This window comes from Eretmochelys imbricata, chromosome 2 (assembly GCF_965152235.1).
Source record: "Eretmochelys imbricata isolate rEreImb1 chromosome 2, rEreImb1.hap1, whole genome shotgun sequence".
NCBI lineage: Eukaryota > Metazoa > Chordata > Testudines > Cheloniidae > Eretmochelys > Eretmochelys imbricata.
In genome coordinates, this window is record NC_135573.1 from 121,856,652 (window position 1) to 121,882,591 (window position 25,940).

A 25,940-nucleotide genomic window follows, 5' to 3' on the forward strand; every position below is an offset into this window, starting at 1 on the left:
GAACTCATTGCCATGGGATATTGTGATGGCCAAAGGCATCACCGGGTTCAAAAAAAGAACTAGATAATCTCAGAGGATAGGTTCTCGGGGCAATTAGCCAAGCTGGCAAGGGATGCAACCCCATGCTCAGGGCCAGAGACATAACCAGGCAATTTAGCACCCAGAGCAAGCAAGCATATTTGTATCCCTATTGTTTATTTCATCCCCCCCCCCCCCCCGGCAGCTGCCCTGCTTGCCCCACCCTTGTTATGGCCATGCTCAGGGCAGCCCTAAGACTCTGACTGCCAAACTGCTCTGTCCTGTACACTTCCCCTGAAGCTCTGGTACTGGCCATTGTCAGAGACAATGGAGCGTTTAGCCCACTCTCCTGGTCTGACCCAGTATGGCAGTTCTTATGGATTTTAATCTGTTTCAAAGCATAGGTTGCATGCTGTGCTAATCTATTCAATTAGATGTGTATCATATGGTTAACTATACTGATTACACAAATACACAGTTCAGTTGTTTGCATACCGAATTGATACAATTGTTGGTTTTAAAAACTTTTGCCAAAACTGGATGTGGGTATGTGTAAAACGGCTAATGAAATCTGAAAGACTGGCTCAGCTCTGGTTCATTCAAACCCTGCCTTTTAAAAAAATTAAATACCTCCAACTCCACCCCTGCACCACCCCAAATGTTAGCATAATCTATAATTCAAGAATTTTATATGTTGAAGGAATTTAGTGGTCTAATTAATTTGATGGTCTAATTAATTCTTAGAAATTATTAGAAGTATAAGTCTCAGAGCTGATTCAACCTTTCCTCCTCCAGAAGCTAATAATCAGTTCCATGAAGTTTAATGATTATAATAGGGACTTTTCGATGAAATTTTAAAAACTAAGGTTGTGTGTCCATACTGCATAACCACATTTCAGCACTGGGGTCTATGTATATGCTGTAAAGAATTTCAGGATCCAGTCAGGATGAAAGATGTTGGAAACAAGCAAAGCATAATTATGCATTACTGAATAAAAGTAACTCTAGATTTCCCACTGAAACATATTAGCATTACAATGTTAACCAGATGTATTTCAGAAGTCTGGAATCCATTCCAATCAAAACAGTTGGAGAAAAAGTGTCTTATTAGAAAAGTTTGTAAAAAAACGTTAAGCTTTCAATTTACACATGCCTAGTCTTTGTTCTAGGTGTTCCTAACATGCATTAATTACTCCAAGAACCCGCCCCCCTTAACTCAGTTATCTACTCAGTAGCTTAAGCATACTTGATCTTCAAATGGCAACCAAAGTCCTCCAATTTAGGAGGAAAAAAATCCCTCGCAGCAGGGCATAAAAGTTGATAAAGCAGGACTATTTTACATCTAGGAAGAGTTCCAAAGCTAGGGAATCAAGGACATTGCAGGTACAATACACTCAACTAAAGCTATTAAGCTACTGTATTGTACCAACTTAAATGATTTATTCAATGTCAATACAATAACCTGCTTTTTGTATAGCATTTTTTAAAACCATTTATATAGGACAAAAAGAAAAGGAGGACTTGTGGCAGCTTAGAGACTAACCAATTTATTTGAGCATAAGCTTTCATGACCTACAGCTCACTTCATCGGATGCTTGACAGCTTGGGCTGTGCGCCCCCCTTGCCACTGGCAGCACTTGTGAGTCCAAGTGCTCCCAGTGAGGACGCCTCCACTGGCAGAAGGGTAGCATGGACACGAAAACCTGCAGTGGCTGTAGGTTGAGCTAACGTAGGTCGACTTAATTGTATGGTTTTAAAGCTGCTATTAAACCCTGGAACTGTGGAGCTCTGGATATGAAAAAGGGAAGTCAGGTGACAGAGCGAGCATGCCACCTTCCATTTTTAACTTAGCCCAAGACAGTTGCCCAACAAGTTATCCTGTTAAGGAATTAACAGAAGTGCCACTTGGCAGAGGCTTGGATTTTCAGCCATTGCAGGCCTGTTTGCCTTCTATTCTCCCCAGCAGAATGAAGAAAATGACAGGAAGACAGCTCACTTTCCAGGTATTATGACTGGGTATGTTGATTTTTCCAGAGTGTGTTAGGGACTCGGAGTTTTCATTTGGACCAACAAAGCATATCAGAACATGGGCTTACCCTAGGCCCAAGACATGCGGCCAACAGAGCCTAGACTTAGGGATTGCAGTAAAATGCAGCTAAGGCTTTAACCCACTGTTGCCCCACATCACCTCATACCTTTATCTGGTTTCATAATTCAGTGTTTCATAGTGACCAATAGTTCACTTACCCAGTCCAAGATATCATGGCCCTGAATTAGGATATGAAGTTCTTAACTCAACTAGTCAAACAAAATACTTCATACTTATGCTAACAAAATGGTCCAATCTATGCCACTTTCCAGCCAATGGAGTACCTTGCTAAAAAACAACATAATAGGAGCAGGGCACCACTTTCATTAATTTTGTTATGAGCAATAAAGTACAGTACTTGCAGATAGACACTTTTTTCCTTTTTTATTGCTGTTAATTCAAGGAAGAAAGGTTGCATAAAATCCAATCTGTTCTAGAAATATAAGTGACCTTTCCAGTACATAACATTTCAAATATCAAAGTATATGGTAAACATACAAATAAAGAGAAGGTAACATACCTCCTATTTACAGTACAGTATTTTAAATCATAAAATAAGTTCCATAAAGTACAACTGGCAGGTAATTCACAATGTGAGTCCATTGGTGCTTTAACACCCTCACTTAAACTCAAATTCAGTTAATTCATTTAATAATGCGGTCCAAAAATACCCAGATCAAATAAAATATTTTTAATCAAAATAATTTCCATTTACTACTTATTTTTTCTTTTCTTTTTAAATTAAAGCTTTCATCTACCCTACCCCACCCCAAGGGAGAAAAATGTATACTGGTGCTATAAATATAAATGCTACCTATGAAGACATTTAGTAAATCAAGCTTTTTTTCTTCAAGTTTTTGTTTAGCAATTAGGCAGCTGAACCCCCATACAATTTTACTTTTGTCCCTCTACTGCATATCAGCATCTTACTTTAAAAAAAAATCTTTCATTTCTGCTATGAACTGTGAGGAATGCCAAAAACCTATGGATATACAGTGGTAATTTGTTCATCGGTGTTGAATATAGCAGTCATGAAAAATTCACTCAATCTTCCAGATAACCTCAGTGCACTTTAGGAAATCAAATATTACCTGGAAGCAATTTAGTACATATTGGCTTTTAAAAATAAAAATACAGCAGCATTAAACTTACTGACATGACACCAACATGATTAATACCATCTTAGCACACGCATTTCAGTCTTTCACATTATACCATAATCACGCATAGTGGTAAATTATTATAAAATAGTGACTTTGCTATTTGGTAGACCAGTCCTAATACTAATACCTGACTATTTTGTAGAAAACCGTAACTTTTGTTCAGACTGAAATAAACCATTTACATTCTAAATACAATGCAACACTGTAATAGTTTAGGGAAAAATCAAATCAAAATCAAGTAATGTTCATTCTGTGTTGACACAGAAGTAGAATATAGCTTTTAAAAAAGGACTCACTGTCAGCTTTCAACAGAAATGCAAACACATGGAATACAACATTCATACCAACCCCCCGTCCCTTGTCTCTTGGAACAATCAGGCTAAAACACTACAATGGAAATAAGATCTTTCACTTTAAGCTTGCTCACGTTCATAAATCTGTTTTAGTCCACAGTGTTTCATTCCCTTCCCACTTGAAGTATTTTCATTTACGTGTGTGTGTGTGTGTGTGTGTGTGTGTAAAACAAGTTATTACACCCACACTATTCTGTGAGTCTTTAGTCTCGCTCCCCACAGGAAGACTAAACAATTTCCCCATATAATTCATGAGTATAACTATTTGCTATAGTTTGGACAAATTCTCTATAAACTGCCAAATACTCAGACAGTCCAATGAAACCTGTGGACACACAGTGAAGGTGGGAGAGAAACAAAAACAGCAGCATAAGGAGAACAGGCTGGGGGTGGAGTGGGGTGGGACAGAAGAGGCGGGATTGTGACAGAACATGACCAAGTTTCTTGTTTCAACCATATGGCTGCTCCACCAGTGATGTCGGAGGTCAAAGGACATTTTAAAAAATGCAGTAAACATTGCACATGTCTCAAGTCTTCAGTGCAAAAGTATGGTTCAAATGCTCTTTTGATTGTTTGGCTGTGTGTTTGAATTACATGCATTATGCAAGCTTTTTGCAGAACCAGGAGATCAGGGACTCAGTTTTCTTCTTTTGTATTGAACAGAGGTGCAAAAGCAATGAAAAATTCCAAAAGAATATAAAACCAGGAATATCCCAAATGCAAGACCTCAGGAAACATTCCCCCTCCCTCTCAATTCCCCAAACTTCAGTTTGTTATGTAGGCAATGTTTACTTGTTTCAGTCTGCAGAATCCAACGTATCATTGGAAGGGGGAGGGGGAGGTGCGTATCTCAGTCTGTAAGTGCCTAAAACAGGAAAGAGAACTACTAAGTCACTGTTTACAATTAAACAGATTACAAACCACTACAAGGTATCAAAATGGGCATGCTCTTCAAAAGGCACTATCTTGTTCTCCAATCTTATTTAAAAGGAGGGCTCAAACTTCATCGTTTTTCATCTCCTTGATGAAGTGTCAGCATAAAAGAAATCCAACGTAAAAATGTAAGATACTACCTCCCCTGGAAAAATGCAAAGTAAAAGCAACCCCCAGACACCAAGATTAATTTTTCCTGTTCAAGTTTGGCAAACATGATTAAGGTCAGAACAGACACACTGAGGATCAGAAAGGAAGTGATGGAAGAAAAATGTATTTAATGTTCTACAGGTACAAACACTGTTTCCCCCTCTTTTTTTGAATGGAAAGAGGATGGAAGTTATAAAACTGAAGTCATTTGTTGAATTTTGATTTCTTATTAGTGTCTTATTTCAATGTCTTTTTGCTGCAACTGTCTCAGAAGTCAAACAAATCCCACCTACATAAAATAGGTTATACAGAGGATAGTTGGTTATGCAGAGGTAAAAAATACATCAGAATGACCAGTTTGTTTTCTCAATCTTCACATGCTTTAGAAATCCAAGCCATGTATTGTATATAGTACCTGACAATTTCCAATCCTTTTTGCAACTGAATTCTACCAAAACATCAAAGGGAGTGGAAGACTTGACATTAATAGCATGCAAGTCTGAAAATACTGCCAAAAGCCTAGAGAAAAGAATGACAATTTAGAACAGAGATGGGTTCATTTCCTAACCCAATTTCATACCCCTTCAAAATTTAGTTTAGTACCTGTGAACTCCATATCCCCAGTATTTGATTGGGGCTAGATAAGCCTCTTTGCGGTTTTATAGCAGACCACTAGTGCACAACGTACATTTATACAAACACACACGCACACACCTTTCTGCAAGAACAGAAACAGCATGGTCAGTAAGGTAAAGAGAAACTAGTAAATTCAAAAGCAAGTCCGTTGGGAGCTATCATGATTACCTTGCTGATTGGCGTCCATGGATGACTGCTTACAGTCCTGCGCATAGTGTCCACTTATACCACAATTGTAACATGAAACATTCCCATTCTTCTTGGGCCCCGATCCATTTGTGTTGGCAACTACGTTAGGTGCTGGATATACAGGATAGTACCTCCCAAATCCTGCCATTTGCTGCATACCATAGTTGGCTTGGCTCCCCATTACTGGGTCATGCATCAGTCCATTTGCATATGGAGTCTGAGGCAGGAAAAAAGGAAGTTGTGTTCCATTGCTTTGATGTGCTTGGTTGAGGTAGCTGCCATTGCAAAGAGATGGCAGAGTGAAGAAAGGTGGAACTCTGTAGACTTGTCCATGAATAGGGTTATGATAAAAATAGCTATTGATCTGAAGGCTTCCATTGGACCCACAGCTGCATCTACGTCCACAAGAACCACAAGCCCCCGACCCCAACTGCTGTGGAGGCATTAAAGTCCCATTAGTGTTAGTATTTCCAACAGCATTTATATAGGACGTGCTGTCACTCTGCGCAGTGCTGTGTGTTAAAGCAGGGCTTGGGCTAGGGGCAGGGCCTGGTGTATGGGTAGGTATTGCAGGGGGAATAGTTGACTGGATCTGACCAACACCTAAACCAGCTGATTGAGGTGGTGTGGAAGTTGCTACAGAGTTCAGCACATTTGTATTCTGGTTGGGCAACACATTGGTAGCATGAGGAGTGCCTGGCAAAGTATAGGAAGCCGGTGGAGGTGCTGTTGAAAGACCAGCTGCGGGAAGAACTACCTTTAGACTGGTAGGCTGAGGGATTGCTCCGGTGTTCCCCTCAATATGAGGCACCATTTGATTCAGTCCTACCACTTGGGATGCAGGTTTTGTGATGGGATCTGTATTAGGAACTGGGGATCCTGGAAAACTACCTGGGCTGTGGACTGGGATAAAGGCAGTATTTGGTGAGCCAACGCTTAAGTTTGCTGTTGGTTGCTGTGGTCCATTAACTGTGCAATTTTCAGACGATCCCTGCGAAGAGGGTATTTTCAATCTGTGTATTGCCAAGTGCAAAGCTGGGCTACCAGGCTGTACAGAATGTGGAAGGAAAGTAGATGGTACTGGTAGAGGGGAAGCCAACAGCTCAAGGCGTTTTTCAGATTCACCAGAAGTCATTGGCCCTATTCCAACTGGAGTTGGATTTGCAGATTCTCTCATTGGCGAGATAGCGACTGGAGTGGTAACAAGCATTCCCATTGTTTTACCATCAGCAGATATGGGTGGTGGAACTACAGCTTCAGGTTTCTGTGCACCATTGTGCATCACACAGTGTAAGGCAGGCATAAATGAAATATGTTGAAACTTTGAATTTAAAGGATCCTCTGAAATACTTCCATTCTCATTACTCACTGAAGAAATCTGAGCAGCTGCTGCTTTGATGTTCGATGGACTGACAGCACCATAAACAGTAAACCTGCCTGCGTTTTGTTTCCCAGAGTCCTCTGAATTGCTGTCTGTATCTGTTGAAGATAAAGCATTAGTGAAAAACTAAAAATGCAAACTTGAGGTTTACTGAATTTTAAAGGCACAAATAAGTGTTATTTCACCTTGATGTAGATGAAATTAAAGACTGTTTATCCACCTTTCCAGCTTGGGTTGGACCGATTTTGAATTAGAGGCATATCTGCCTTGCTTTCCATTATTTGCTTTCACCAAATAATCCACTTGCTAATTTGTGTTTGTGACTTCTATATCCATATGTATAAGTGGAGGGCACAGAATAAATTAAGCTACTCCCATCCACCTGGAAAGATGGGAAATAACTATGCCCCCAGCTGGTACAATTCTCAAAATACAGGTGGCAGGGGAAGAGGAGAAAAGATCTCAAACGCACCATGTATAGTTAAACAACTTTTCTGCTCCTTTAGCTTTTAGGACAGTCAAAACATTTTTATCTACTGCACTGTCAAACACAAGTAATCTACAGCACGGGTTCTCAACCTTTTTCTTTCTGAGGACCCCCAACATGCTATAAAAATTCCACAGCCTAGCTGTGGCACAGCTGTTTTTCTGCATGTAAAAGCCAGGGCCAGCGTTAGGGAGCAGCAAACAGGGCAATTGGCCAGGGCCGCACACCACAGGGGGCCCATCAAAGCTATGTTGCTCAGGCTTTGGCTTCAGTCCTGGGTGGTGGGGCTTGGGACCCCAGGCTGCAGTCCTGCGCGATGGGGCTTTGGCTTTCTGCTCTGAGCTCTAGCAAGTCTAACACTGGCCATACTTGGCAGACCCCCTGAAACAGAGGGCCCTGGACCCCGATTGAGAACCACTGATCTACAGCACTGAAAACAAACAAATATGGTTAGCATTGAGATTTATACACAATAGGTTTGCTACATTTTAAAAAACCAAAGTGTTTTCATGTGTCTTCTCAATTTTCAAAGCAAGCATTTCTAGTATTTAACCAAGTTTCTTAAGTGTTAAGAGCCCCAACACAATATTAAGTGAAAGCCAGAAAGCAAACATGACCACTAGTCCATCATTCAGAGCAAATAAAAAAATGTAAGTAAATGGTGAAAAATAAATTAAGACGTTAATACCTTAGTCTTTTATCAACTCAGGTAGGGGATATTTAAAGATATACACAGTGATTTTTACCTTGACAGTGTTCCTAAAAAGAAAAGGAATACTTGTGGCAGCTTAGAGACTAACAAATTTATTTGAGCATAAGCTTTTGTGAGCTACAGCTCACTTCATCGGATGCATTCCCCACTGTATTTTCAACTGAATGCATCCGATGAAGTGAGCTGTAGCTCACGAAAGCTTATGCTCAAATAAATTTGTTAGTCTCTAAGCTGCCACAAGTACTCCTTTTCTTTTTACGGATACAGACTAACACGGCTGCTACTCTGAAACCTAAAAACTAAGACTGTCTGCCTTAACCAAAGGAAAGCCAGGCAATCCAAAAGGAACAAACCATGAGAACAACTTCTAGTGTCTGCATGAAAAAAAAGCTTAGTCCTTCCTATACAGCTTATGCCACCATGCATTACTCCTCATGGTCGCCTTCCCAACCCTGGCTCCTACACAGCCTTGTGTTCATCCTGCCTCCATTGCCCAGCTCCACAATATACTCTGCATATATCCTCAGTTAACATCACATTTGGTTTTATGTTTATAAAGCTGAACGTAGAAGAAGAGTATAAGACACTGAGTGGGGCTAATTAAGAGGCACATAGGGAAGAGTTCTGAAAATGCTATGCAGGGAGCATGAGGCGGGGATGAGCGCCAAGTCTCTTACAAGTAAACATACAAAATTACAGAAGATGAAAAGTTTCACACAAAAAAAGTGCGGCAAGTTTTTCTTGATTTATCAGATTGAGATGTTACAGCTGAAAACATGACAAGGTGTAATCGTGTCGCACATTTGGAATCTTACAGCGGAATCTCAATGGGGGGATTTTGTATATTTGGTATAAGGCTGAGCATTGCTCCTTTTTCCTGGGGTATATGTTAACGGCAATATATTTATCTTGGGGATTTTTTTATATGTTTTATACTGAAGTAAAATTCAAAGCTATTTTTAAAAGCTTTTGAAAATAGACCCTCTCAGGAAGGCAGACAGCAGAACATTCTCCAGAAAACTTATTTCAAATACAGATTATGGAGTCACCTCAAGCCAGCAGTGAACAAATGTGATATCTGTACATCATCTCATTGCATTTCGTATAACTTTGTAATTTCCAAGGAAATCCTTATCAGTTAAACAAGCTTTGGAAACTGCCAAAATGTTGTCACATTATTGAAAGTAGATCCTTAACTTGTTACAGAACTTTGTGTGCAGGAGATATAGTGTTTGTTCACAGCTTTCTGGAAACATGTGACATGCACTATACTCCTTCACAGTAAATAGACAGCTTGTGTCTTCCAATGATGTTGCTAATTAAAGTATATAAAGCACATTTTCCTACTGTCATATGACTGCATATGTGTCAAGGGGTTATTATAATGGTATAAAATGAAGGGTACCAGTTAAGTATTGCAAAGCAAAGATTAACATTTCTTGCCTTCAGGAATCAATACTACAAAATGTATCACCTAGGTACTCTCTACCATCAACACAAACATGCGTACTTGGATGTAAGTTAAGTCTCAGAAGTGTTACTTAATATAACTTTGGTGTTTTAAAAAGAAGAGGAAAAACCTTAGTGAAATTTATGGAGCACTGTTTGCTTGGAGGCATAAAATTAGTCAATTGGTAAATTGAGTACACCTAAAATTGGGAGTTTTTTAACATTGCAAAACAGGGTTTTGAAATAGCAGTGAAAACCTGAATCCTGACCAGCTGGCAATGTAGTAATCAAATATATGACGGAGGCAATCAGTTACGCTACTTATAACTATAGTATAGGAATAAAGATTAAATCAGACTGTCAGTAGAGCATTCCAGAGTAAAAGTGGTCAAGCTCAACGTTTGCCCTACTGAGGTGTTCGAAGTGTACACACACACACCCCCACACACACCACTGCACAAATCCAACCTCTGTCCTTCTCTTCTTCACTTTCAAAGCTTTCCCTCCCATCATGTTGTGGGCTAGAAGGAGAACTGTAACTCTCTGAAGATGTTTCTCCACATGTGTCACGTCCAGATCCAACGTCCAAATTCAGATCTAAAAATAAAAAGAACCTCTCTTTTTATTTTGTATCACACTGTATGGCAGCTGGGTTATTTTGGATTGCTCACGCCCTGCTAGTTCAGATTTATTTATATATATAACTCCAAAAGAACTAAAAGAAAGGATAAATGCTCAGTCAAATGGTGCCCTTTGCTGAACTGCAGTAGATCAGTCATGTCCTCTCTTTTGAATTGCTATCAAATATACTGTTAGGGGGACTTTCAACCAAACACTTCCCCACCTTAGACTTACTGGGAGAAAGTTCAATTTCTTGGGGAGTTTTAATAGTTAAATAAGTAGTAGAACCAAGTCACGACAGATCAGGGGTGGCCCAGCTGTGGCTCCGGAGTCACATGCGGCTCTTCGGAAGTTAATAGGCGGCTCCTTGTACAGGCACCGACTCGTGGGCTGGAGCTACGGGCGCCAACTTTCCAGTGTGCTGCAGGGTGCTCATGGCTCAACCGCTGGCCCCACTCCACTCCTTCCCCCAAGGCCCCCACCCTTCCCCTAAGTCTGCCACGCCCTTGCTCCTCCTCCTCACCCCCCCCCCCAAGCCTCCTGCACACCACAAAACAGCTGATTGCAGAGGGTGGGAGGCGCAGGGATGGAGGATTAGGTGCTGATCGGCAGTGCTGGCGGGTGGGAGACACTGGGGGCAGGGAAGCTGACGGGGGGCTGCTGACGTGTTACTGTGGCTCTTTGGCAATGCACATTCGTAAATTCTGGCTCCTTCTCAGGCTCAGGTTGGCCACCTCTGTGATAGATCATATCACCCATCTTACCCAACCAAGTGCAAGCAGACTTCCTGGGAGTGAGAATTTTGTATTCACTCAAATGAGATTGAAAAACCAAGGTAGTCTAACATTCTCTTAGATATAAAGGTCAATACTTGCTGCTCTGGTCACTGAAAATAAGATCCTCAAGTGGAATCTCAGAAGTATCTGACAGTGTACGAAGCTACAACATAACTAGCTAATGGCATGGCAAGACTAGAAACAAGAACCAAAGACCAGAGATGGGAGATGTCATGAAAGACAAAAAGTGGTCAAGTTTTACCAACCCAAAGAGAACATTTTTAGACCACACCCGGTTATAGCTACAGAGGAATTCCAGCATGCCATTCAGGAAAGACATTCTTCACAGACTGAACTGCAATAGCTCTGCCTTTGAGCCCATTCCAGATGCAGCTCAGTATGATGTGCAAATATAACCTAGCTGATCACAAATGTCTGGGAAGAATACGAGTGACCATCTCACCGTAAGTAACTGAAAGTCAGGGTAGACACAACCAGCTTTCTTGCCATATGCTAAGCAACAAGCAGGCAAGCACATGCTATAACTACTACCTTGAAATCGACAACTCCAAATAAAAGCAAATTGCTTTATTTGTTTACTTGTGATTTGGTTATCACCTTGGCTAAGGTCCCCGTCAGGCAACATTCAAATGGTAATTGCTCCTCCAGAATACTACTGCATTATGGACTTCCATACAAAAGGAACAATTCAGACATGCCTTAACTTCTGAACCTGTCAGAGGCATCGCTCTGGCCTCCCTACTTGTTCTCACCAAAATCCCCCAGAATTTCCCTTTACAGAATTCTTGATATATATATTGTCAGTCTTAAACAATAAGCTCTCCAGAGCAGATAATCATGCTGTATAAAACACCATGTAAATTTACAGTGTTAAGTGACTGCTTGCCATTTCCTCAAAACACCACAATATTCAAATACAGGATATTACCTGAATCTTATCGGGGTTAAAACTTAAATCACCTCTCTCTTATCCAAACAAAAATATGTGCCAGACAGTCACCACAGTGTAGAGTTGGGTTAACAAAGGATACAAGTAATTATCTTCATTAGAATATTTTACTGCAGATCAAAACATCCCTTAGCATAGTCACACAGATTGAAAAAAGGACCCAAGATAGAAGTCTATAGCATTTCAAGAATGAATTATTTCAACCAAGTATCCCTCAACACTTTGAGGCCTCTTCCAGGACTGAGTTCAGCCACTAGGTGGTATCAATACCTTATTATCAATTGCAATCAAACATTATCAGCAAGGACAGACATTTTTGTCCATAGCTCATGCCATGACAATCTGAACTGGACTGACTGAAGTATCAGAGGTTGTATGTTGTTCTAATACATAATGTTGCTTAAATGCGTGGGCCGAGGTCCACATTGCAGTCTTACAGAAGTCCGTAATAGGAATGCAGCAAGGAGTCCAGTGGCACCTTATAGATTAACAGACGTATTGGAGCATAAGCTTTCGTGGGTGAATACCCACTTCATCGGATGTATGTAGTGGCATAATAGGAATGTTAAGGAACGCTGTGGAAGCTAATAAGGCCCTGGTGGAATGTGTGCGAATCTCTGCAGGGGTTGCCAGTCATGTTGATGGTAACAGTTTGATGCAATCTGAAATCCATTTGGATAGCCTCCGTTTAGATATGGCGTCCCCTTTGGATCATTTAGTAATAGAGACGAATAGTTTTGGGGACTTATGAAATGATTTAGTTCGATGTAAAAGGCTATTGCCCTGCCTGCATCTAGGGTATGTAACAGGGACTGCCATACCTTGTTGGGCTTGGGGTAGAATGCCGGTAGATAGATGGGCTGATTGAGGTGACTTTAGGCAAAAAACTGGGTGGGGGAAGGGGGGGGGGGAATTCTCAGGGAAACCGTCTTTGAAAAAAATTGGGAGTTCTCATGGCAGACTCACCATACACAACTCTCCCACCCATCTGGCAGATGTAATGGAAAGGTGCATGGAAAGGTGCAGTTGAGAGCATGTTGCCATGGACTCAAATGGAGGGTCTGTGAGGACTTGTGTGGTCTTGTTTTTGATGATCAGTAAGAAGTGGGAGCAAGCGTTGTTAATGGCTTGTAGTTCTAAAACTGAGATCTCAAACTCAAATCACCATGAGGGCCCCATGAGGACTAGTACATTGGCACGAGGGCTGCATCACGGACACCTTTTCATATAAAGATATAAAGCCCCCCCCACCCTACCCCACTCCATCCCTTCCATGAGGCCCCACCCCTGCCCCACCTCTTCCCAGCCCCCATTCCAACCCCTTCCCCAAATCCCCGCCCGGCCCCGCCTCTTCTTCACCTCCTCCCCTGAGCACACAGCTCCCCGCTCCTCCCCCCGGAAAGCGCCGCCAAAGCCCGGAGGTAGGCAGAGGAGTGGAGACGTGGCATGCTGGGGGCCGCGAGCTTGGCGGCCACAGGAAATAACTCCAGGGGGTGGGGGTGCAGAGACCTTGGCAGGCCACAGCAAATAAATCTGGGGGTGTGGCCTGCGTGTTTGAGGCCCCTCTTCTAAAAGATTTATGTGGAGAAGGGATTCTGCTGGGGACCAACGGCCCTGGATGGAATGTGAGTTCAGATGTGCCCCCAAGCCCAGGAGTGATGAGTCAGTAATGATGGTCATCGTTGGGGAAATTTGTACAAGAGGAACCCCTGCACAGACATGGTCTGGTTGTGTCTGCCAGAGTAGGGAGTCTTATTTTGTTTGGCATTGTGAGGTGCTTGTTTACTTTGGGATATAAACTCTGGAGTCAAGCTTGTAGATATTGCATGTGTAGTCTTGTGTGCCTGACAACAAACATCGTGGCAGCCATGTGGCCTAGTAGTTGCAGGCAAGTCCTGGCAGTGACTTACAGGCTGTTTTGTGCCGTGGAGATCAGGTTGGTTAAGATGAGAAATCGTTGTGGTAGAGAGGCCATCACCTTGGGAGAAATGAGGTAGGCTCCAATCAACTCTAGTTTTTGCACTGGTGTTAGTGTTGATTTTTGTGCATTTATTCGGAGGCCTAATCTCATGAAGAGAGCTGTCAGCTGTTTGGTGCACTCTGATGCTGCTTGTTCTGTAGGTGCTTTCAGCAGGAAGTCGTTCAAGTATGGGAGTATCAAAGTTCCTTTCCTGAGGAGACAGGGCGCCATGATAGCAAGGACCTTTGAAAAAACTAGATAAGTAGCGGATAGGCCGAAGCGTAGGATCTTGTACTGGAAATGATCCTGTCCTATGGCTGGAATTATGGTGGCTAACGTGCCATCTTGAAGTATTGGATTTTCACGAAGTTGTTGAGTGGAAGATTGAGAATGGGTCTCCACCCTCCTGTTTTATTTCTGTATGAGGAAATAATGCGAATAGAAGCCCTTCCCCTTCTGTTGGTATCAGTTTTACCGCTCCTAGATGTACGAGGTGGGTTACCTCCTGTTGCAGTAAGGCTTTGTGAGAAGGGTCCCTGAAGAGAGAGGGAGGATTGGGGGGGAGGGGAGTAAAGGAATGAAGTATCCAACCCCAATTATCTCCAGTACCCATCTGTCTGTTGTGATGGACTACCAGACTGGGTAGTAAGGAATTAGGCTGCAAATGGTTGAGACATGGGGAGGGGTTCCAGTACTGAAAAATGTGGTGTTCTCGGGTCCTTGAGCAACACATCAAACTTGCTGGTGGGAGGTTGTTTGTTAGATATTGCATATTGAGGTGGAGGCTGGCGTCTTCTTGCGGGCCCCTGTTTTGGCCCTGTACTTCATACTAAGTGTTTGTGTCTATGGTGTAAACCAGTATCTCTGCATGTTATAATATTTACTCTGTCTTCTCTTGTTCCTAGGAGTATAAATTCCCAGGGATTTCACTGTTGCCCTTGATGTCTTGGCCATGAAGAGTTTGAGCCCTTCAAAACAGCAGATCCTCAATTGTTAATTGCATCTCTCTGGGCTTTTCCAGAGAGATGCAACAAAGAAGATGATCTCATGACTATCACAGTAGCTGTAGACCATGCTGCCATGTCTGCAGAGTTCAAGGCGGCCTATAATGCCATTCTGGCAAGCAATCAGTTGTCCCTCAGAGGTGAGGGCTCTAAACTCATATTTTTTCTCCTCGGGAAGAAATTCAATAAAGTCTACACAATTTATGTGAAATTATTCACATAATTATCCACAGGGACATCACTCGAAGTTGGTATAGTTGTACACGTCGGTTGTGGTAGACCGAAGGTAGGTGGAAGCATGCCCTGTAGTTGCATGGAGCTGCTTGGTACAGAGTGTCTTGTTGGCAGCATAGGTTTTGTTTTCCCCTTACTGTCTATACCTGAGCTGGCTCTCGGAGTCCTTAGCTCTCTTGTGGTACCCATGGTACCAAAAGGTGCCACAGCTTCAGTGGTAGAAACTTCTGGTGTGGTCGGTACCAACTGTGTATGTCGGAACGGGGACTGCTGTTTCTTGGTCATTTCCCAAGTTTGCGAATCCAAAATACACTTTTTAGCCACCTTTTTGGTTGGGTGTTTGGTTGTCTGAGCCTTAGAAGAAGAGCCTCTGTCAGAGGCTGTTGTGGGTGACTTTTGCCTGGGGGTTATGGGGGTTGAAAAGGGAGGTCTGTGCTTCTGGCTCAAATGCAGGCTTGAGGGACTTCTCCATTAGGAGTAATTTCAGTTGCAAGTCCCTGGCTTTCCGGGTTCTGGCTTTTACTTATGGCAGTGTGGACACTTTTGAGGTCCGTGTATCTCGCCTAGGCAGTGGACACACTCAGTGTCCGTCCAACACTGGTATCGATAGCCTACAGGTGAGGCAGTGTTTGAAGCCTGGGGAACTGGGAATGCCCCTAAGGGGAGAGTTTTGTCTCCCCACAAGGGGAGAACCGAAAATAACGGTTCAACGAAAACCTACTTCTAATCGGGAAAACAGATTTTTTTTTCCCCTTCAAGAGATAGGCAAGGATGAAAAGAAACAAAAAAGGGTTGACTGTCTCTAATAAAACGAGAAATAACTGGGGGGTTATTTTATGCTAAGTAAGCTCTGAGGTGATGCTAAATGCTCCAACTCATAGCCAAAAGCAGTAGAGAGGGTTGGTCGCACAGAGCCAGATAACTGCCTGAAGCAGTGCGAGACGAGGACAGTGCATGTGTGACCCAACTGGGCACTGCTACTATAAATCTCCGATTATGATAGCAGGGGCACATGAACACCTAAAATGGATCACCCACAGGGACATCACTCGAAGAACACCACTACCTTCTAGAACCTAAGAAATGTTCTCTACTTGGATAGCTTACTATTAGAGCTGGTTAAAAAATTTACATATTTAGGGAAGGTCACACACTGGCTTGCTGAAATTTCAAAAATGTCTGTGTACTTAAGTCTCATAAGAGAATCCTCTAACAAATAGGATTAACACTTCAGAACAGGAAAGGGATGGGGTTACTAAAGAGGAGAAAAAAAACAGAGGAAAGAATGAATTCTTGAGAGGACAAAGCTGAAAAGACCAGCAAGACAAACTTATAGCAGTAGCATTTTGGACAGACTGTGGGTGCGTGAACAGAAGACTTCTGCAGTGAGGAGAGGGAAGATCTGAAATGGCAAAGATGTGACTTTGGTGATTAGCTGGATATATGGGAGAAAAATGCAGATGACAGATTATGAGCCTGGGAAAAAGAAAGATAGCAAAGATATGGAAAGCAGAGTGATTAGGAACAAAAGTTAAAATTGAGATATTAGTTTAGATTTACTGTGTTAAAATCCCACTAAGGAGGAGGGTGAGAAGAAAAGGGAAAGTAGTTAATGAATAGCTGAAGTGTTACCTCTAATATTATAATCCTGCTTTCCAACAATGCTTCTCCCCACCCTCTTCCTCACAATAGCTGGAGGAGGAGGAGGAGGGGAGGAAAGTACAGAAGTGAAAATGGTACTCCTGGGAAACTTATGTGCCAAAAAAATTAAAAATTCTGCATATTTTATCTGTCAAAACAGAATATAATGACTCCAGTTTCAATAATTTTGGAAATGTATTTCAAAAATACCTGTCAACAATACAGACAACAGCAAAGATGATTTTCCCCAGGAGTAGACAGTTAAAGAAACCCCTACAACAACCCAGTTCCAGTTGGGGGTGGGGATAAGATGGGGCTGGGGGAGGCCTCAGAGCCCAGACACCTGCACTCCATTCCTCCCAGAGCCCTCCCTCAGCCCAGACAGCAGCACCCCCACAGCCTCCCCCGAACTGTTTTACTGTCCCACCGGGGGACATGATGTGGTGTGGCCCTGCCCTTCCTCACCCCCTTTATAGCGTAACCCGGTGTCCCGTTTTTGACCTTAGTGAAAGGTCTGGTTGGCAGTGCTGAGGCAGGCTAGTCCCTACCTATCTCAGGGCACCACGCTGCACCCCAGAAGTGGCCAGGAGGTCTGGCTCATAGGTGGGGGCACCACAGGGCTCCGCATGCTGCCCCCGCCCTGAGCATCAGCGCCACAATCCCATTAGCTGTTACTGGCCAATGGGAGCTGGGGAGGGGGCACGTGCGAAAGACCCTCCTGTCCCCTGCCCACCCTGCACCTAGGAGCTGGACCTGCTGGCTGCTTCCGGGGTGCAGCACGGAACCAGGACAGGCAGGCAGCCCTGCCTTAGCACCGCTGACCGGAAGTCGCCCAAGGTAAACCCTGAGGGCCCAAGCTCAAACCCCAACCCCCTGCCCCAGCTGTGAGGCCCCCCTCCTGCACCCCAAACCCCTCATGCCCAGCACCAAGCCAGCACCCCCTATATGAGCCCAGAGCTCGTATACCCTCCTGCACCCCAGAGCCCTCAACCCCATCCCACCTCAACCCCCTGCCCCAGCCCAGAGCCCCCTCCCACACCCTGAAACCCTCATCCCCAGCCCCACCCCAGAGCCAACACCCTGAGGCCAGAGCCCACACCCTAACCCCCTGCCTCAACCCACAGCCCCCTCCCACATTCCAAATCCCTGGGCTCCGCCCCCAGCCTGGGGCCTCCTCCTGCAGCCCAAACCCCTCATCCCCAGCCCCACCCTAGAGCCCACACCCCCAGCTGGAACCCTCACCCCCTCCAGCACCTCAACTACCTGCCCCAACCCTGAGCCCTTTCTCGCACCCTGACCCCTCATTTCTGGCCCACGCCAGAGCCCACACCCCCATCCTCAGCCCAGTGAAAGTGAGTGAGGGTGAGGGAGAGCACACCACAGAGGGAAAAGGAATGTAGTGAGTGAGGGGCAGGGCCTCAGGTAGGGGTGGGATTAGGGTGTTCGGTTTTGTGCAAACAGAAAGTTGGCAACCCTACCCCTTTGCCAGAGCTGGCTGGGTCTCCCAGGCCCTCTCCTGTCCCTGGGAGAATGAGGATCAAAGAGCATGCAGCCTCCAGGCCCACCAGGGTGGGCGCACCGCTCACTGCGAGCTGGCCTCTGCAGAGTCCAGTGACCCCTACTGGCAGCCAGAAATTCTGAGGGGGTACACCAGGAATTGTGTGAAATTCTGCATTGCACAGTGGCACAGAATTCCTCTAGGAGTAAAGTGGCAGAGAAGCTCTGATCATATCAGTTAGGAACCAGACTATCAACCAGTAGAATACATGAACTGCAGAGGTGGTTTAAAATAAAATAATCTCACTCCATTTGAAGGCATTATTTGAGTGTGCAATTTCAATTATTCTACAAGTTGTGCCATTGTAGCAAAATCACTCTAGTGACAGAGGGATTATCAGAACTGCATGAAAGTATTCTGGTAGCCAAGAGGCCAATGGGGAGAGGAGAAAGCACAACTGAAGTGAGAAAGGGGCAATACCTATAGCTTGTACAGGCCTACATATTTTATATGGAAACAAGATCAAAGTTATAGGACTTTGTGACCTTAGACAGGTGTGACCTTTACTCCAGTCAATATGTAGTAACAGATATTATACACTAGGAAGACAGGAAAACATCTTATTTTTTATTTGTTCCCTGGAATTCAGTAAGTAACATTTGGCCGGTACACCACCGCTGCTGCAGATATGATAGCACTCACTTAAGACATCTCATTTTTTCACCTTCAGAGGTATCTGAATACTTATGGACACCTGGCACACATTTTAGTTATGTTAACAGGCACAAATCCAAAAGGAAAGTGCCTTTACTATCTGCAAATCACAACTCAAGACAACTGAATAAAAATTAAGACACTAAAAATTAGGGCGGTCAGTTAATTGCAGTTAACTCATGCGACTAACTCAAAAATTAACCGTGATTAATCGCAATTAAACAATAGAATACTAATTTAAATTTAAATATTTTGGGATTTTTTCTACATTTTTAGATATATTGATTACAATTACAATACAGAATACAAAGTGTCCAGTGCTCACTTTATATTTTTTTATTACAAATATTTGCTCTGAAAATGATAAACAGTATTTTTCAATTCACCTCATACAAGCACTGTCGTGCAATCTCTTTACCATGGAAGTGCAATGTGCAAATGTAGATTTGTTACATAACTGAACTCAAAAAACAAAACAATGTAAAACTTCAGTGCCTACAAGTCCACTCAATCCTACTTCTTGTTCAGTCAATCACTAAGACAAACAAGTTTGTTTAGAAGAGAAAAAGCTGCTCGCTTCTTATTTACAATGTCACCTGAAAGCAAAAACAGGCATTTGTATGGCACGTCTGTAGTTGGCATTGCAAGGTATTTACGTGTCAGATGTACTAAACATTTGTATGCCCCTTCATGCTTTGGCCACCATTCCAGAGAACATACTTCCATGCTGATGATGCTCATCAGGGTGGATAAAAATCAATGATTAAAAAAATAAAAATTTCTGATTTAAATTGGATTTTTTTGATAAAATGATTTGAGAAAAAACCTATCTAAAGATAAAGATATATTATAGCTCAAAGATATATCATGGAATAGGGATTATAAAATCTAATTCTATAGTATGAGACAATATATTCATGTAGTGTTTAAGAAAAGTTTTGTAAGTGAGTTTCAATAGTTCATGGATTAAGAATCCAATCTTATGAGGTTCCAGGGGCTTCTGTATAGATTTAGGTTAATCTATCTACTTAATAGGACTCAGTGCTCAGTCTAGAGGATACCAGCAGAGATGCTTAGTTTTGCAGTTCTCAAACTGTGGATGCGTGTCTCCAGGAGGTAACATGCTTGTTAACAGCAAAAACGTTTTTAAAGAAATATATATAGAGGTGAGAAGTGACAGACCTCAACCCTATCGTCCCTCTGCAAATGTGTGTACAAAGAGTCCATCCCTTACCTCTCTCTACAAGTGCAAAGTTTCAAGAAGTTCAATGAATAGAAGATTGTTGGGGCAGACTAGATCTGGACAATGAGAAGAAGTCTGGCGATAAATGTGAGAAGGGAGGAACAGGCAGTAGAAACAAAAGTGAAATTGTTTGAGCAGCATATTACAGAAGTCTTGAGGTCTTTCCTTCATTGATTTGAGATCTACCATATTCTCTCACTAGAAGGGAAAACCTATAATGGCAGCAGGCCATACGAGAGACCCAGTTTTGGAATATTTTAATGAAGTTCCTTAACCTGTGGGTAAGACAGGCATACATGCAAAATGCAAATAGTACAACCAAGAAAGGCAAGGCCTGGTTGCCCAAATGAAACATCATGAGAAGTGTTCCTTCTCAGGAGGAAGCTGCGTTGAAGATGATGAAAGGAACATGTCTGAACATACAGGATCTTCAGGTTGGTAACCAACAAGAACGCACTTATGTAGAAATCCATGATTAAATCGAGTCTTCCTGACTTCCAGATCCACCCCGATGCTCATTAAAAAAATATAGTGTTAAATTAGTGACTGAACACCTTGGAGGAGAACTGTATGCCTCCTGCTCTGTTTTACCTGCATTCTGCCATATATTTCATGTTATAGCAGTGACCCAGCATATGTTCATTTTAAGAACACTTTCACTGCAGATTGACAAAATGCAAAGAAGGTACCAATGTGAGTTTTCTAAAGATAGCTACAGCACTCTACCTAAGGTTTAAGTATCAGAAGTGCCTTCCAAACTCTGAGCGGGATGAGGTGTGGAGCATGCTTTCAGAAGTCTTAAAAGAGCAGCACTCAGATGCAGAAACTACAGAACCTGAACCACCAAAAAAGAAAATCAACCTTCTGCAGGTGGCATCTGACTCAGACGATGAAAATGAACATACATCAGTCTGCACTGCTTTGAATTGTTATTAAGCAGAACCCATCATCAGCATGGATGCATGTCCCCTAGAATGGTTGCTGAAGCATGAAGGAACATATGAATCTTTACTGCATCTGGCACGTAAATATCTTGTGACACTGGCTACAACAGTGCCATGCGAACGCCTGTTCTCACTTTCAGGTGACACTGTAAAGAAGAAGACGACAGCGTTATCTCCTGCACATGTAAACAAACTTGTTTTTGTCTGAGTGACTGGCTGAAGGAGGACTGAGTTGACTTGCAGGCTCTACAGTTTTACATTGTTTTGTACATAGTTCTGCTTTTGTAAGTTCAACTTTTATGATAAAGAGATTGCACTACAGTACTTCTATTAGTTGAATTGAAAAATACTATTTCTTTTGTTTTTTTAACAACGCAAATTTAATAAAAATAAAGTGAGCACTGTACACTTTGTATTCTGCATTGTAATTGAAATATATTTGAAAATATAGAAAACATCCAAAAATATTTAAATAAATGGTATTGTATTATTGTTTAATCATGCGATTAATCGCTTGACAGCCCTACTAAAAAAGCAAAGCATTCCTGCAGTGCCTTCATTAACTCCATCAGCAGTTGAGGCTGTTCAACAATCCAAGTGCCCATCAGCGGTTTCCAAACTTTCTTCCAGAAGTTTGGTTACTCATCTTTAAACAAGATGAACACAGCTGACGCTATACACTGAGAATACAATAGTAGAGTCTTCAGTTAACAAATCAGCACATAGTTTACCAGCATGAACTGTTTAATTTCTACAAAATGTACCTTCCAAAAGATAATGTAATGTGACAGAAGTTCTTAAAAAACGGTAGTTTAAAGGAGTCACCTCTGGGAGGAGGAAAAAAAAAATGATACTCACTACAAAAGGCCCATTAGCTATACTGTTTATGAGTGTAAAGGAACCTCTGAAGTGATCAAATAGGGAGGTTCCTATCTGTATTCCACACAAGTATGGATGCACACCATGCACCTGAGTGCAGAGATTCTCAACAAGCAATGTCCATTGGTGTGTACAGACACGCTTGCCTTCCTCATGCTCCAGACTGAATGCATAAAAAGGCAGTGTGGACCAATGAGATGTGTGATTGTCATCTTCCTGAATTAGAAGATTGAGAAAGGGATGAATCCTGATAGGACGAAGGGCTGACATCAGAAGTTCCAGGAACAAAAATGGTTGGAGCCAGTTGGGTGCTGTGAGAATGACTCCTGCCCTGTTGTGAAGATGTTTCCCCAAGACCCGTGATAGCAGGGGAATAGGTGGAAAGATGCCATCTGAGCTGGTCCGTCCACGACAGCAGGAGAGCGTAACCTTCGGAGTCACTGCCCATAGATGCTCTGGAGCTGTACTGGGGAAGTTACTTAGTCTGTGACATGGAGAGCCCATTGAGATGTTCCCACTAACTGAATGTCTCGCTCAGGACAGAACTCATGGTCTGCAGAGAAGTGCCTGCTTGGGTTGTCTGCTAATTAATTCTGAACACTTGGATAGCGATGTGGTTTCTTGTGCACCAATTCCAAAGCCTGACTGCTACTAGGCAGAGGGAAAGGGATCTTGTGCCACCCTGCTTGTTTTACCTAAGCGACCATGGTGATGTTGTCCAACATTGCTTGGATACAGACTGAATGCATGAGCAGGAGAAAGGCCCACACACTTGTTCTGGGTTTGACTACCAGGTTAAAATTATGATGACCCTGGAGAGAATAGTCACTCTGGTGTTTATGTGGTCCTCATCTGGCAAGCAGCATAAATGAAGTCTGACAAATGGTGTTACAAGTACATGTGGCCTAGCAGAGAAAGCATACATTGCCCATTGACTAAAATGTTTGGGGGGGGTGAGGGGTGCAGAAAAGAGTGGGAGGAAAGCTCTTGCTGAAACTGGAGTCCAGTGTCGCTCTGATAAAGTATATCTCTGTGCTGTCAAAGTGGACTTTTCTTTGTTCATGAAAACACTGCACTTCGCCAGAAGATGAAGCAGGAATAAAGTCACTCACCTGACTCTGTGGCTGGAGTGACCTACTACTTGGAGCTAATCATCAAAATATGGGAAAACAAACTGACATCTCAGATGGGCTGCCACCCATCAGTGAATACTCTGAGCACTACTGCTAATGCAAAAGGGAAGGACTCCAAACTAGTAATGTTTCCTGACTAACCAGGAACTGAAGCAATTCTGTAGGACAGATTAATATCTACATTAAAATAGGTGTCCTTCATATTGAGAAGGACGAACCACATTCACATCTTGGGGGGGGGGGGGAGGGGGAGATTATTGATGCTAGTGTTACCAACCTGAATTTGAATAAGATGTTCAGTTGTCAGAGGGTCCCAGGTCCCAAAAGGATCTCCACCCTGCATCTCTTTTGGAGACTAAGTAGCATGGGAAATAGTAACCCTCTCCCTTGATACTGAGGTGGTACTTGTTCTATTGCCCCTTAATGAAGAAAAAAAATCTGCATCCTGGCAAAGAATCTCCTTGTGAGAGTGGTTCCTGAAGGGGAGTGTGTGAGGAGGGAAGAGAAATTTGATGGTGTAACCATGGTGGATAATTTTTAGCAGCCAACTGTCTGTCATGACAGAGTCCCACTTGTAGGCAAAAAATGAGATTATGAGATTGCTCGCAAAACTGTTGGATCTCGCTCACCTTCCTGTTCTGTATATTTCAACAGTGCCAGTTGTGGATGTCCAGGCAATGGCAAAATAGGATTCCTGCACCAATCCTGGCTGTTTAGAGTAGGGCTTTCATGGTCCCAATTATTGCCAGTATGATGGATCAACTGACAGGAGGACCTCATGGCATGATCCCATACCACCTTTTTCCTGTCCAATCTTATCTGGGGCTCCTTTGTCATGTCACTGCCTGATGTCACACAGACTTCTGTGGGGCCTAAGACTCATCCAAAGAAAAAGCCACATCACTCATCTCCAGCAGTACTGACGGTTGCATCTTAAGGTTGGCAGGTGGGATAGGAGAACAACTCTATATAATAGGACAGTCCCTTCCTCTGTTGTAAGAATAGAGTCTGTCCCAATAGGAGGGATTGGATTGAGCAAAGATGTCCGCTCAGGAAATGGAGGTCTCAGATCACCCTGGGGGACAATGAGAATCCACTGGCATGGCCATCAGTACTGGAGCTTCCTCTGGGGCTGTGTCATACTGGTAGTGCATTGGCTGTAGAAGTGGATGGGACCACCAGGAGGTATTTATCCCAAACCTCCTTTGTACCAACTTTGTACTCCCAACTTTGGCTGAGTCAGGGAGAGAGCCTCTTTCTTCGGTGCAGTTTTAAATTAAGATGGTTTGTCCTTATGTTTATGAGAGTGCTCCCAGCACTCCTGTGATACCTTCTCCTTAGGCTTCACAATCTTAGCCTCTGGTTCCCAAGTTTGTGCTAGGAGGAGCTCTGCCTGCTTTATGAGACTGATGGGGGAATGAGGGGAGGTCACCCCGGCACAGCTTTGATTGGAGACTCATTGCCTTCTCCATGAGATTTTCTGAGTCTCAGTTCCTGACCTTCACGAGTTCTGGGGTGAAAGAGTAGCAGATGCACATATTTCTCGCAAGTGCATCCTCACCCAGGCAATAGAGGCAGCATTGATGTTCGTCACTCACTGAAACGAATGAGGACAGGAAACAGTTTCTGAACCCTGTGTGTGCATAATTCTAGACTGGAAAGGTGTCAGCCTGCACCACCTTTTATGCTCTTAGTTTGGAGCATGAGGAGAGCTGTGGCACATGTGCAAGCCAGACAGACTCTACATCCAGGTGCAGGGGGCACATGCATATCCCATGTGTGGAATTCACATAGGAACCATCATTTGAAGAACAAGCTATATTAACTAATATAAAAACTATTGAGACTATATAAAAAAAGAAGTTGGAGAAATCTGTGGACACTGGATTCTGATTCTGGCCACGCACTGGTAAGAAGAAACTGCAGAGGCATTGGCCAGCACTGCCTCTTATGCCCTAAGACTAGAGCACAAGGAAGGCAACTGCGCATATGTGGGCCAATAGACACCGCTTGTTACGAATCTCCAGACCCGGGTGCATGATGTGCATGCATACCCATGTGTGGAATACACATAGGGACCAGCACCCAAAGAAGAGCTGACTATTGCAACTGTCATAAGATCATATTGTACCATTGTACACACTTTCAAAGGCCATTTCTGAGGTTGGAAAAAGCAGAGTCAAACAGCTGAATGTGACCCAGAATGTAAGCGAACTTCCTCCTACTGCTGGGGATACCCCCCTTTCCCATTTTTTCCTCCTTGACTTCACTTACTGCTGGGTGAATTCTGTGCACGCTGAAGACATGTCCCCTCACCGATTTCTTTGCTTCCCTGCAGAAAGCGATGGGGAAGCAAAGGGAAGCCACATTGGAGCCAGTTACTTTTTTAACAGGCCTGGGAATGCCCATGGGTATAGTTTGTGGAGGGGTAGGGGGAGAAGAAGAGGCATGAGGGAAGGAAGGGGGGGGTAGAATAGGGGCAGGAGAGGCATGGGAAGAAAAGGACAGGGGAACCTGAGGGGGGAGCAGGAGCTCTGCATGCGGTGTCCCCTCAGCACCATCAGCATCTGGGGCTTCCCCATTAAGCAGGCCCATCAAACCCTCACTCCGACAAGCCCCACCTACCCTGCATCTGGACCACCCCGATGAGCACCCCCACTCCCAACCAGCTGCACGTGGACCTCCACTCCTCCTGAACTGGGTCCCCCCTGCTGAACCCCCTCTATCCAGACCTCCCCACTGAGCCCTATCCCCCCCACACTC

General features: G+C 43.4%; 1 protein-coding gene across 5 annotated transcripts in view; it reads right to left on the reverse strand.

Annotated features, from left to right (window-relative positions):
* Positions 1-2,472: 2,472 nt before the first annotated feature.
* The window catches only part of ZCCHC2 (zinc finger CCHC-type containing 2), a 73,384-nt gene continuing 49,916 nt past the window's right edge, over positions 2,473-25,940 (reverse strand). For 2 of the 5 annotated variants that reach the window (XM_077810743.1, XM_077810742.1), the window contains 3 exons: positions 10,029-10,157; positions 5,511-7,010; positions 2,473-4,488 (listed from right to left, as the gene is read on the reverse strand). In XM_077810743.1, the coding sequence (XP_077666869.1) occupies positions 4,421-4,488; positions 5,511-7,010; positions 10,029-10,157 (1,697 nt within the window). In that variant the 3' untranslated portion in view covers positions 2,473-4,420. Of the gene's footprint in view, positions 7,011-10,028; positions 10,158-25,940 lie in introns of all 5 variants that reach the window. The other 3 variants (XR_013345223.1, XR_013345222.1, XR_013345221.1) reach the window with 3 other exon arrangements.